Here is a 15,032-nt window from a genome sequence, read left to right on the forward strand (position 1 = left end):
AATTTAAACATCCTGATTAACATGAAAAATAAACTCCAGGGTTACTACAACACCTATGTCAAGTTTTGTTCAATATATAATATTTTTCTCCATATATATTTATAAGAATATATAAATAAAAATACTTTTCAAGAACTTTTAGATGACAAAATTCCTGCAACTTTAGACCAAAAGTATGCTCAGTCCTATGCAATGTGTTCTGGAAACCAGTTATTCTGTAGAATATTTTTCATGTTCATGCTTTGTTCTGATAAAAAATTCTTTCGTAAACACAGCATAAAAAAAAAAAAAGTAGACAACTATCATTGATGAAGGCTTCACTATTGCTTTTTACAGATGACTTAATTTACAGTGAAGTGGTCTGACATTTGACACTGTCAGGGAAAGATCCCTGTAGGGCTAAAATAGCGTACTTTAAGACACATATGCTGAAATGGCTCAGTTTTAACATTAAGAGTAGAAATTATTTAACAAGTGGAGGCTTCAGAAAGTTTGAATTACTGACAATTACAAAACACAAACTTTAAAAATTCCAACAAACTGCAGCAAAACATTTCCAAGGAGTATTTTATACTGATAAATAACAAATAGGAATTTCTTAGCTGATAGGAAGAGTTTTATTAGAGAACAGGTTTGAAGCAAGCTGTACTAATGCATGAAATAAGACTTAAGTTGTGATGAAACTTCTGAAAGTTTTAAAAACAGGTAGCTTTTTTTAGTTTTCTCTAACTATTAGTTTCACAAGATCCTGAAGGACAGGTAAGCAGTATCTATCCAGTATTATATTACCGTACACAAGAGGGTTTGTACACAATAAGTAATCAACCTACTAGGAAGCCTGATGAAACCCACTAACAGTGTAGGGACTGACTGATGGACACTGGAAAGTGAAACAGCACAAGAGGAGACAAAACAGCTTCAAGCAGAAGCCTGCTCTATTGCCAGACTTGTAACTCATGTACTACATCAAAAATCAAACAATTTACATTAGACAAAAGTGGGAATATTTTCAAGGAATCAGCTGGGTCTAGGAAATGCCGTAACATCACCACTGTTATGTCCTTAGATCAATCTAAAAGATGTATCTGCACGTCTGGTTTTAGAAACCTTAGCCAGGCTTCATAACTCAGGTACTCAGTCTTGGCACCACAGCTAATCGGTTAGTTACAACATTATGCAAAATGTAACAACTACGTTCACAAGTGTAGTCCCAAACAACTGTTCTTCCCCATTCCAAAGAGATGGATACTCTAGTGCAAAGCATGCAAAATGTAAAGGAGGAGTTGACTTTAGTGAGGAAACCTATCACTTTCTATAACAAATACTAATTCTCTACATAACTACCAATGCATTGTGGTTCTAATACACAATTAAAAGTCTACTTGCTGTGGGTGTTTTATTAGGCACCCCCTCTTCAGAACATGCCAAATCGTATCATGTTACTTGTTCACATCTTTAGCTTACTTAACCCATAAATGAAAATTACTATGTTCTCAACTAGCAGCTTATATGGCCATAGAAATGTCTCATCACCTTACAGCCATCTTGCATAACTAGAACAAACAGCAAAGAGACATATTTCACAAAGAGAAATTATTACAATTGGAAGCAATAAATAGAAGAGAAGCATCAGAAAACTAAACAGAATTCACCGGCTGTTTAGTTCACTCGATTCCTCTTCTTCCTAGAAGTTTGCAAATAATTGAACCCAAGAACAGATTAGAGCTCCTGTCCTGTGAAAGCCGCTGCTGAAGAGCAGAGGGCTTTTTAGAATTGGGATACAGCTGTGCAAGGGAACCAAGCATCCTTATTAGAATCTGCTTTCACTGTTACTAGCTAGAAGAGCTTTCAAAAATACTACCTACACAATCTTTGAGATAGAAAGCTAAAGTCTTCAGGTACTATGAACATGGTTTTCAAGTGTTTGCAAAGTTTATTGGAACTACAAATATAACTAAGCAAATTTTAACGTGCCTTACAACTGACTGACTGAAAGTAGGGTTTCCAAATATAAAACTGTCCTATGAGGAACACAGTCTTCTTTCCAAGGGGGCACCATATCCCAGTAATAAATAAATGAGCTTATTTCTGGGGTATCCATCAATCCAGCATGAAATAGGGAGTTTCTAGTTAAAGCAACACCCAACCCTTTAGAAAGTGTGCCTGAAGTAGTCGTGCAGTGTATAATAGTGTTGCATCTTCTACTGGTAAAAGTGATTATGACTGAATTTTCTAATAGAGAACAGCCTCTCACACCTTTGTACTGAAGTGACTGGCACCTTTCGAGAGGCAGAACTAGCCTGACGTAATCTGCTGGTAAGATCTACTTACTACCTTACTCATTTAAAAATTCTCATAATAAATCAAACCAAAGGTTATTTCACTAAAATAAGATATGGAATGCAACTTTTTTCCTCCTTTCATGTAATTACATGTTTTATAATTTAATCTTGATCTAAAATATTAAACAACTACTGTTTGAACACTATGGTCAGACTGAAAGAGAGTGTGTGTGGGTGTGTGTATATACCTATATATCTTTAAAAAACTTTAAAGCTATAAAACCCAAGAAGCTATCTTCCATTTAGCTCACATTCCCTATTTCTGTTAGTGATCTTAAGTCAGATTTAACAGACAAAAATATATACAGTATCTAACCCAGAGATTTACAGTTGTAAACAAGCAATCTATGCAGCCATGAAAATATGAAACTGGAACATAACTCTAAATACAAATATGTATTATATACCTGTAACAGATTTTTTTTATTTGAAGCAAAACTTTTTTTAAACTTTAGATCTCCAGCTGAGATAACTTTAAAAAAAAATAATAAACTCAAGACAACTGTATTAGTACATGTGACACTACATTCAGGAAAACCTTAATCTTTTGCAAAAAAGGAAAAAAAAAAAATCAAGTTTGAGTTGTCAAATGATCACCATTGAAAGTATTTGTAAATTGCATTTTATCTTATTTGCTAGTGTACCTCAGAGAGCATTTTTAAGGATAAACTGATAAGATCTTAAAGAAGGAGTTTCAAAATTAAATGTTAACTGGCTCATAATAATAACAATGTGAATGTAACACTAATGAGCTCATATATAAAAAAAAATGTATTTGTTAAGCTCTCAGTGCTGTGAAAGCAAATTTTCTCTATAGAAAAAGAGCTCTCTATATAGACTTGATGCCTTACCTCTAGGTCACAGCTGTATTCTGTGCCATCCAGAAGCATCACTTTACACTGCACAGTCTTAATTTTCTTGGGAGACTTCTGAGGAATGTTTTCAGTTTTAATTTCAGCTGTCTGAACTTCTTTTGTCTCCCTTTTTTCGTTGTCTTGTTTTTCTTCCTTTTCCTCTGCAACTTTCTCTACTTCTACTTCTTTACCATCTTCTTTAGCAGGCTATATAAAATACAGTTAAACAATGACTGAAACTCAGAACACTTGATATTTTTAACTTGTTCATTTGTTTTATAAGCTACTAATAAATAAGACATCAAGCTTTCATTAAAATTGTGCACATACTGGAATCACCAGTTGTGCACAACCACCAATATAAGCATTAAGGTCCTTCTTTGGGGACCAGATATTCTTGCTCTCAGACCGCAGAAGGTGCATTTTTTTTTTCCATTTCTTTGAAAGGAGAAATTTTTTTTTAGTGTTTTATTGACTTTTTTTTTTCCCTCCTAGCAATGACAAATTGAACAAGAAGCTCTGGGAATTATACAAAACTGAAAAACAGTGTTTATGAAAGTCAAGTTATATACAATCACAAAATGGTTGAGGTTGGAAGGGACCTTCTTGAGATCACCTAGTCCAATGCACATAGGGTCTCTCTAGGGCCATATAGAGCAGCTTGCCCAGGATCATATCATGTTGAATTTTTAATACTTTCAGAGATTAAGACTCAACCACCTCCCTGGGCAACCTGTTCCAGTGCTTGACCTACCATCACAGTAAAAATAAAGATTTTTTGGGGGGATTTGAGATGGTATTTCATGTTTTTAATTTGTGCCCATTGCCTTTTGTCATTTAGCTGCATGCCACTGAAAGAGTCTGGCTCCTTTTCATTCCCTCCCTTCAGGTATTTTATACACATTGATAAGATTCTCCCCTGACCCTTCCCTCAGCCTTGCCTCATATGGAAGATTCTCTATGCCCTTAATCATCTTCACCAGGTTTTGGGTGTTAAAAACTTGATATGCAACTTTTCAATATTCTGGAGCATTGCAAAGGTGGCACTGGGCTTGGAACTCCGCACCAACCTCCCAGAATGAATAAGGACAGTGACCACAATCATGGTTTCTAGGTAAAGGATAGCAAATATTGAGATTATAAGGGCTCAGAGATATGTTTGTTATTTGTTGTGGTTAAGTCACTAAGGAGGTATTCATGCAATTCAATGGGTTCAGAGTCAAAGCTGGTTTGAGAAGCTTCTCCTCTTATCCCTGCTCATTTCTACCACAATGATACAGTTCAACGTTCCTGTGAACTATGCCAAAGTGTGAGGTTACACTAAAATTAAACATCTAGAACAACAGGAGTAAAAAATGGTCTGGCACAGAGCACGAACCTTTAAAACCAGCTGTGCTACTCATAACTGTATCAACCCTACTGCACAAAAGGCCAGAAAGTAGCTATCATTTTGTCCCCAAAATGATCCTAACAAAGCTTTAGGGTGTACTACATGAATCAAACAGATCTCATTAAAATTACTACAAAGCATTTATTAGTCTTCCCACACATACCTGTGTTTCAGCACTACTAACAGAGTGTTTTTCTTCCTTGTCATCTGCTTTAGCATTACGCCGATTTTCAGCTGCTGCTTCTTCTAGGCTCTTTTTTGGCTGAGCCACCCCCTCTGGTGTCTGTTCACTTTCTTCAGCTACTTGTTCTTCCCCTGTGATCCTTTTCTTGATCTCATCTTTGGGCTCTGCCAAGGTGTATGATTTTTGTTTCTTAAGCCATGGGGGAAGGAAACGAGAAATACCCTTGCTTTCAGGTGCAGCTTTTTCCTTCTTCTGGCTACTTGGACTACTTTGGCTAGTTGGTGCTGGGACAGAGGAAGAATCTTGAGCTTCTTCAGAGGATGTTTCCCTGGACTTTGGATTTTCTGGAGTCTCTGATGCTTCTTCAGGCTTGTCCTTGGCTTTGTCTGGTCCCAGCTGCCCAGAATCTTTCTTTACTTCAGTTTCTGTACCAACTTCAGTTGTCATTGTCACAACTTACACTAAAAGAAGAAACAATAAAAAGTTTTGTTATGTAGCATCACTTTTTACTGACTCTTACATTATTGCAATAATTTGTAGTAATATCTAACAGAGTTTCTAGATTAAGCCTGTTAGGGTTAATGAAGTACTTTTCAAATTCTCAGCCACAAGTAAAACCAGTAAGCTAAAACTTAGTTCTCTGAAGATAAAGATTTTTAAAAATACTACTCTAGAGAGATAGATCTACCAATAATTTCCTTCTCCTTGATAAAAATTCAAGTGTGCTCACTGAGATGCATCTTTTTTTATTGTAAGATACTCCTGATGTTATTGTCCAAGATTATTTAATGATTAACTTCAGTTCTCTTTCTATAAGGCTCCTTGGTTGACCCAGATGCTCAAATTTCAGAAGAGTATCTGCCTTCTCTAGTTAAACTGATACAAGCCCCTTACTATCCAGTGATACCTACCAATATAACACAAATTTTTACACAGAAAATATTTTTAAATCAAGAAAGAGTGCATGCTTCTAGTTGCTCCTTTTTATGTTAGGAAAAGCCATTCTTGCCTTAAAAGAGACTTAGTTAAAATAGCTATACTCTTAGACCTTATATAACTCTTCCATCTTCCTTACCCATACCTTTTCAGCAAAGAAGCAATCAGTAGGTTTACAGTTGGCAGTACCAGAAGAATATATTGACTTTAGATGGAAGATCACAACTTCAGTTTATAGTTTAGTTTTAGTTTATAGTCAAATGTGTTGCATTAAAAAAAAAAAAAAAAAAAAAAAAAAAAAAAAAAAAAAAAAAAAAAAAAAAAAAAAAAAGGAAGAAGCTAATAGATGCCTAAATATATGAGATAAGCCCTTCTGGCAAAAGATATGGACAGGATTGAGCCAGAGGAAACAAACTTGACAGTTATCGCAGTATGAAGCTTAGACACAGGAGCCTTGAACTATCTACAGGCAAATTCATATTAAGCAAGCATTTCGAGACCAAAAGTAGCTACACATTGTGGGTGTTTCTCTGTTACTTTAAATGTCACTATCTAAAACAAAACATTCACCAATGGGGAAATTAAAGGAAAAGCTGGTATCTTTAGTGCTATACTAGAGACTTCTGAATACATTTCAAGCTTAAATATCACAGTTATGTAGCAATTTCTTTGGGTTTTTATAAAGGCCTTCAAGTTTTAATACTATTAATAAAGCTTGTTGTGATAGAGTATTAATATTAATGTAAGTATCTCAGAGGCAACAGGCCTCTGAAAGGCAAGTTTCCATTTGACTAACTGTTGAGATTAAAGAATTTGCTATTTAAAGCCACATATAGCATATATGTGTGCTACATATAGTATGCTAGTTTTAAAGCTGCTACTAGTCAAATTACATTTTGCTATAACCTTCATATCATACACAGAATCGCTGCTGTTCTTTCCTAATGGTAGGTATCAGTCTTAATAATTACTATTTAAAAGTTTGTTATCAAAAATGAACAATATACAGAAAACCAAAGTCAGCTTTCCCTGAGAGAAAAATACAAACTTCTGCCTATCAGTGAAGGGTGATCCACTCTGTTTAAAGTCATAATGGAGATTTCATTATTAAGAGATGATGGTGATTTTTTCTCATGCATCTCTAAGAATGAACCAATTTTTTCCTCAAAAAGTAGCTAAAAAAAAAATTTAGAGAACATGATAAACAAATGTTCAGAGAAGCTACAGGAAAAGGAAAATAGTTGTTTCCTGTGTGGTTTTTTTACTTCTCAAAATATGCAGAAATGTATTAAATAAATGCACACACTAATAAAAATTCTTTACATACCACTCCAAAAAATTAAGCTCGTATTTTTCCTATACAGTCAAATAGAAGACATCTCCAGAAAATTCCTTAGAACTAAGCAAAATAAATCACCCTGTAAACATGTTCTTATGACACTGTTCTAACAATAAAAGGAACTGAGGATACCAAGTTACACATCTTAACTGATGAAATTCAGACAGGATAGCAGTGGGTGGTACAAACTTGCTCAGTGTGAAGCAGGAAACGTTCTGCATCTCCAAGCGTCCAGGTTTTCATAACTGACGTTAACAGATAAAAGGAGAACTTGACTTTATACTGCAGAAGCAAGGGAAAACTTGTTTACAGCCCCTGCCTGAATAGGTCTGTCCACATTCATTTAATGCCTTCATTTGATGCCCACAGCAGGAGGTGATTTCTTTCATGAGTTCAATTTCCTATAAGCTTGTAACTTCAGTAGTTTCTAGGGAAGACGAGGAATAGAGAGGAAAAACCTACAAAACAAAACATACCTCTTTGCTAAACCTGCAGATGTCTTTATACTCCAGGTAGTCTCTGAATGAGCTGTTAAGAGATTGATGAATTTCCTGAACAATGGCAAGTGTAAGGAGGGATAGTCCTCCCAAAATATCTACCTTCTTTACCACATGAGCTTGATATACTTTTTTTTTATAGAATTTCATTTTGGCACAAGAATTAGGTATTGCTTAAAAAAAAACCCAAAATCAGGTCTACCTGCCTTTCCTTGCACTCCTTTCCGTTGTCCTCAATGCCCTGGCAGATCCTCCAATTTTGTAGTGCACAGGAAAACCAGAGGTGGTGGGGGACAAAACATTGGAGTTCTACAATCAACCTGCAGGTTGTAAAGTCTCTGATGTTACATTCACTACAGTCAAGCAGATCAAGTAACCAGGTTATCTGGAAATGGCTTTTTCCTGATCCCTTCATGCACTGACAGGGAAGGCCTTGAAAGATCCCACCCAGCCCTATGTCTTAACAACAGCGTGTCAGAAAGAAAATGGAAATAAGAAGCAGACAATATTTGTCTCATAAATGACATTCGGAAGAAATAAACCAAATTAGGTTGAATATTTACTGTTCCAAACTTTAACAGCAACTTCTCTTCCTGTCTCCAAGTAAACTCTCATTTGCTCTTACTATGTAGCATACGCATGCTATGTACTTTTTCCTCTCTAATTTTTTTAAGCTCTTTAACAGCTACAGTAGGATAGGGTTCTTCTTATCTCACCTCCTCTGTATTGCAAGGTATAATTAAATCCATATTTCCTTTTGAAATGAGAAAGGAGAATGAGTGTAAGAATCTTGCAGCAAGAGTGGACAACAGAAAGGAGCCTTAAGGAGATGCTCAAATGCAGGGATTACAAAGGTCTGAGCAACAACAACAAAATCTTGCTAGATTTTGCCATTGGCATTAAACCCATGCACATTAAACTATTAGTGATAATATCTATATCCTTTGCAATCCTCCTGAAGACTTGCCTCATGCAGACTGAATTTCTAACCCAAACTACAAGGACTAAGGTGGGGGTGGGAGGGAAAAAAGTTTTGGAAACAACCACACAATTTCTGAAGAGGAACTTTGCTAAAACAGGTCCCACTTCTATGGGGAACAGATAGCCTACCCGAATCATAACTCTACCAGCTTCCCCAAGCAAGAGTGCTGGCCAGGAAGCAACTGAGGACAAGAGGTATTCTCTCCCCTCTCCATATCCCTTTTTATTCCACTGAGAAGAAACTAATGCTGGCCAGAATTCACACCTGAAAGCGGCGCAGAATACTATGTTCTTTCCTTATCACTCTCTTTCCTCTCAAATATACAAACTTGTCAGTTGGTTGATACCTTTCTTTCAGTTCCTAGCAAAAATTCTTGAAATATAGTTGCCTGACCAGAAGAATTCCTGCCAACATAGTTAAACTAAAAACAGAACACACTGAGTATAACACAAAGTTTATTTAAAAAAAAAAAGTGGCTCAAAGATCACAAACATTAAACTAAAACCATAGAAAGCTTCTTTTCACCACAGTTGATAATCTATATCTTAATTCACTGTTTCCATTATGGTATTTCTTATTCATCAGCACAGACAAACAAATCCAAATTCTTTTTCCATATATTTCTGGATCTCGTTTTACTCATTTTCTGAGTATATTAAAGAAGGAAAAGACAATCCTAAACTTGCTTTTTCTTTCTCAGTTTGTCACTTAGATTCATAGCAAACTGAAGAAATCAAAATCACTGTGATAGTTATATCTCCACCAATCTACTAGGATTCGCAGAGAAATCATCATGTCGCAGAAGAAGAAATAAATTATAACTCAGTGCCAACATGGGTGCCTGCACAAGTCGTGCAGGTTTTCTGGATCACCTTATTATTAATAATTCCTTTTAAAAATCATTGTCTTCATAGACGTTAACTAATTGCACACTTGAAGTTCCAAATATTAAACCTCACATGGGGTACACATAAAAGAATAAAAATAAGAGAGTAAAGAAAATTTCTAACATCTGAAAAATATACATGAAAACCTAAAACAAGGTCATGTGTACTTCAACTACTTATTTGGGAGTTTTTTTCTTTTGTTTTGAAGCAGTTTATTTCTTGCTGTATTAATGAAGCACAGCATAAAGCCTGCTTGGCATATCACACTTGGTTAGGATAGGTCATTTATGAACAACATGCCTGCTGGTTTCAACACAAAATTTGTTGACATAAAAGCCGTAAAGAAATAAAATCCTAGCTGGAACAGTCATTCAAATTTTACAGAGTGTAAAAGGTCTGGTTTAACCAGTAAGTAATACCTGAGGAGCTTGCTACTACACCCAAAAGATTTTTTCAAAAGCTTAAATCAGTTTTCTGTACAATATAATAATTTATACTCCAAATTGGGCTGAATGTATGAACTAAGAAAACCTTTCTTCTACATTTCTCTGAAATTTTAAAGTTTGCATTTTATGATCAGTATGTAAATAAGAAAACTCATGGCATCACACAGTTCTATCAGCATACCACTATGCAGCATCATGTTGCTGAAGACGCCAAATATAACCTGCACACATTTTATTAGCAAAGCAAAAAGTAAATCCAATTTCACCTTTTAGTAATTATTTAGGTGGATTACTACAATTGTGAACACATGGAGCTCTCTGAATGCAAATGAATAAATTAACAACGCAAGAATACAGGTTTCAACTTTGAGATCCTTAAGAAAACAAAAACTTCCCTAAAATTGGCTTAGTTATATCAATCTGCAACATTTACATTGTGTGCCTTCTCATAAAAAACTGATCTGCAGTCAAACATCAACTCAAAAGCACCCCAGTTCTTCCATAGAAGCTTGCATCCTTCTCTGTATTTATACATACACAGGACTGTATATACATACAGACATACTTTGACTACTGAATCTAATAATTAGGATTAAGTTCATTTTTAAGCACATTTATGAAAAAAATAGATGAGACTAAAGTAAAAGATCAACAGTTTAGCAAACTACTGAACATGTTTTAAAAAGTTATAACAGAGAACTGACAAGAAAACAAGTTTTTCATGTACAAAATCTAATCACATATTTTCAAACAATTAAGATGATCTATAGCAACTGAACCTAAGTTATTTACATACAATGTGACAAGGACTGTTTCAGTTTGCTCCTTCCCTGGTGAACACCATGAACAAAAATCAAGGTTAACTGCAGAAGCTGAAGAGACAGACTGCAGACTCTGCTTTTTTACAAGTCTCAGCAGTAGCCACAGGGCAGAAGCCTGTCAGAGTCCATCGGTTTCCCATGCTGTGATGAGACCACCAGAGCTGCAGCCTGAACTGATCTCATGCTGTCACAGCTCTTTGTAGGCTTAGAAGGTAATGCATTGATAAACAGACCACCAAGAACAATCCTATGACACATATAGCCAAAACCCCCTCAAAATTATTTCTTTTAAAGCTTCACAGTTCATGAAGGAGCCTTATGCAATAATCCAGGTGACTAGACAACTAAAGTTGTGTCATGATTCAGGCTTTTGCAATTTTAACAATATCTCCTGCTAAAAATATTTACCCTAAACATAAGCCAACTAAAAAAATCACCCTTTCTCCTTATGGTTCTGCTCCAATTGCGTCCTAAACTGGAAGCTTATTTGCAAGGAGGCAGCCAGGTGAGCAAACTGTCATTGCCAGTCTGTACATTGGTCAGCAGATGGTGCCATAATAGTTCTAAAAAATCAGGAGCACATTTCAAAGGTCAAACTTTAAATAGCAACCAATTTCAAGTGTAATTCCCCCAAATATGATGAAGAATTGAATACTTTCATAGAAGTATTAACATAACATTTTAATAAATATAACTTCAGAGCCAGACAGTGAATTACTACTCCATGACAATAAAAATTAGTTACATGTGTACACAAAGATGTGTGTCTAAGTATATACACATATTCACATAGCATCTAAATTTATGTCCAGAAGTAGACATGGCACAAAATGGTGTCTTCCCAAAGGATTGTATGTCTATCAAATCCAGTTTTCAGAGAATTCCAGGCACATCATGGTGGCAAGCAGTCCCCAAGTTAATGGCAACTATATTCATGAGCATCCTTTTATCTAGGTAGCAAGGCCACTATTCAAAATAACAGTTTTTTCATTAGCCTTCGTGTTTACATCTCTGCTATCATACAGCTTAATATTTGCAAGCATACAATGTTTCCCTCCCAAATACAGTAGCCTACCCGCATTCCTAGGAAAACATTTTTTGTCCTTATACAAGTATTGTAATATCAAGTCTCTAGAATTATTTTTTGTAGTTAGAAAATTATTGTAGATGTATTATCATTCCTTGCAATACACAGAATACACAGGACTCACCAGAAAAACACTGACATGTCCCTACACAGGATGGCATAAAATTTAAAAATACTTCTGAGACAACAATATAAGACAAGTACTATAGATTCTGAAGATCACTGTGAAGACAAAAATAAAAAAAAATTCAAGGGTATAGACAGCAGATTGAGACAGAGAAAGCTTTTTCTGTCTAAAATTGCAAAGCAACCATCTGCAGTCTAGATAGACCTATTAACGAAAATTTTCTATTATGCCGACAAATTTCTGTAAAGCAACCTTAAGAAAGTTACCTCAACTCTATGTAAAGTCAAAATAGAATCCAGGAACATTACTATTTATCAAAATCTTTTTCCCATTAAAGCAGCACAACACATATCTATTCACTCTCTCAGTCAAGTGCTCCCAACTTTTCATAAAACACCTGCTGCAGGCCATCTGGTGAATATCTTAATTACTGCGATCCATATACAACTTAAAAGGATTAGTTTTAAAGGATAATTCAGTTGAAGGGATACAACTCTTCATGAAAACAAGTGAGAACTCTTTAAACAGTATTTTGCTAAAATGTCTCCTGCTAGGTAGCAACCTAAATATGTATAATAAAACATAGAAAATAATATTAGAAAGTGCTGTTTCCCAAACTAAATGAAATGCATTAAGAACTTCATCACCTGTGTAACAGCAGCCATATAACATGTAAAACTCATAATAAAAATCCACCCCAAAACTTTCAACAAAATCAGAACATAAATACCTTTCAAGTGCTACATGTAGCCAAGTTGTGATGCCTACATTGAAATTTCTTTGAGATTACATATGAGCAAATATCCATCCTGCAGTTCTCTAAGTGCTATCTATACTATATCCAGAGGTAACACGAATCTGTTCCTTCTGTGTTTTCAATCTACAAATACTCTGATATATCGAGGAAAAAAAATAATCTCAAAGAGCAACTTAATTCAAATCAAGAAATCTCTCTCTGACAGAATACATATGGACATACATAATCTGTTTATCAAACTAGTTTTGTGCTGCTCCCCAGCACTGAAAAAATGTTGTAAGCTGATGAGAATCAGTCTTTTGAAAAGCTGTATTGAACAAGCGTGACCCCACCCAAGCCCTGACACTGCTAGAGAAGGGCATGCTCAGTGGAAAACTGGGATTTAGTTCCAAATTCATTCCAGCAGCCAGAAAATGGACATGGGTCAAGAGACAGCTCTGTTTTCCTGTTATCTGTCCAACAAACTAACAACAACAGTTTGAGAAAAATCTCTGCCCTATCTTTAAAATCAACAATGCAAGTTTACAGTGGGTTTTGACTGTCCACATTAAACCCTCATGATAACCACAATTTGAGAGATTAAAACCAGCAGTGAGCATTCATTTGTTCTGAGCAATGTTGCCCCTGCAATCTCTATTCCCTTCCTTCCACTCCATCTCACCTCACCAAATGGTTGTTTCTATAACACTGCCACAATTCCACTGAAGCACGGGCAAACATTTCATTTTTTCCAATTCTTATTAAAGAAATTGGAGGGAATCTATTTGGGTTCTGTAAATTATTTAGCTTGTTCCGATTTGGAGGTGATGGGTTCTAGATGCCACGACAAATTTTTCATTTTCAACTTTCATTTTTTTTATTAATTAGCAGGATTAAAAACAGTTTATACTTACAACATTAAGATTACTGTTGCATAAAGTATGCTTCCAAGGCACTTTACAATAACATGGTAAATCAAAGCACTTTCCAACTCAGATTGAAAAAATAACATATTAGTATCTGAGATTTTTTTTTACTACAAACTGAGAGGCCCCAGTGTAGTAAAGCTCTGGGATGCTGGAATCCCAGACACGAATCATTGTTTTGACAAGTATCCATTTCCTCTTCAGTGGAAGTCATATAGAGAATTATTAACATCTCGCATGTTTAGGAAATGTACAACAGCATGCAAAAGAGGGAAATAACTGAAACACCAGGATTTAAGGTCAGGAAAAAAAATCAGTGACTAAGCTGTGCTTTTGGTAGAACACTACTGACAGACCCCTACAAGCAGGACACATTTGCAAGTAATTTTCATCAGTAAATATAACCATTAACTTTATTTCACCGGTATCTCAAGGCTGAATGTCATACAGATGCAGACACTATTGAGATCACATTCAGAATGCCTGTTAGCTTTTTATTTCAGATAATCCAGCTTCAGAACAATGGCCAGAAACCGACTGACAAATGCATTAAGACAGTTTGCTCTGTCACGTACAAGAATAGAGTTCAATAGACAAATGTTGTTTACAAAGCTTCAGGGTGTAAACACAGCCACAGAAGTGCCTTTTTTGTCAGCAACATCAGTTCTGTATTTCAACTTTAAAGCAGACTTCATCATTTTTGCTATTGTCAAATATAAGCACTACAGAGAGAACAGTTCTCTTTGGCAAGCCAGTTTAACAATACTGATTGATGTTTGCATATTACTGAGGGAAACAAAAACTTGGAAAAAGTGACATTAAAATTATAAATTTTTATACAGGTGAAAGACATAGAATCTTCTGCTACTTTTTTTAATGTCAATTTTCCTGAATCAGGATGAAAATTTTAATACAAAAATGATACTGCCCCCACTTCCTACCGATAATGAAGTCAGTTTAAAATATTTGGTTAAATGGCATCTGTGGCAGTCTTCAACAAGCTTAATCCAAATTCCAAATAAGTGCAGTTTCCACATATATAGTGAAGCATTTCTGGAGGTAAGTTGCAGCTGTCTCTTTGTTGCTTACCAGTATGTAATCCACTGTTGAAGGACCTGCATACATCTTGACACACATGCAACTAAACAAACCCAGGCTATTAATTATTTAGCATATTTTATTTAAAAAAAAAAAAAACAACAACATGAAAAATAGAGTAGTTAAAACCATAGTAATTCACAACTACTGCTACAATGAATAAATGCTATTCTATATTTCCTGTCAGCTGTCCCACATTCCCCAAACCTCAGGGGTTAGCCACCCGAGATGTCCTGTGTTGGCATTTTAATTTTTATGTTTGCAGCTAGCACCAGCTAGCTGAGTCTTTCATGTGCTACTGGAACAGAAGTATTGTCTTGAAAGAGCAGAACTAATTTGTTCAGTGTCACACCCCTGTCCCATATCTCCCCCCCCCCCCC

At 35.5% G+C, this 15,032-nt stretch overlaps 1 protein-coding gene across 18 annotated transcripts in view; it reads right to left on the bottom strand.

Annotated features, from left to right (window-relative positions):
• Positions 1 to 15,032, bottom strand: part of EPB41L2 (erythrocyte membrane protein band 4.1 like 2) — a 124,853-nt gene that overhangs the window by 75,879 nt on the left and 33,942 nt on the right. For 17 of the 18 annotated variants that reach the window (XM_026845967.1, XM_026845961.1, XM_026845966.1 and 14 more), the window contains exons 2-3: positions 4,750 to 5,231; positions 3,194 to 3,403 (exon numbers count right to left, since the gene is read on the bottom strand). In XM_026845967.1, the coding sequence (XP_026701768.1) occupies positions 3,194 to 3,403; positions 4,750 to 5,217 (678 nt within the window). In that variant the 5' untranslated portion in view covers positions 5,218 to 5,231. Of the gene's footprint in view, positions 1 to 3,193; positions 3,404 to 4,749; positions 5,232 to 7,521; positions 7,574 to 15,032 lie in introns of all 18 variants that reach the window. The other variant, XM_026845952.1, reaches the window with a different exon arrangement.

Source organism: Athene cunicularia (assembly GCF_003259725.1).
Source record: "Athene cunicularia isolate RWA chromosome 3 unlocalized genomic scaffold, athCun1 chr3_part1, whole genome shotgun sequence".
Taxonomy (NCBI): domain Eukaryota; kingdom Metazoa; phylum Chordata; class Aves; order Strigiformes; family Strigidae; genus Athene; species Athene cunicularia.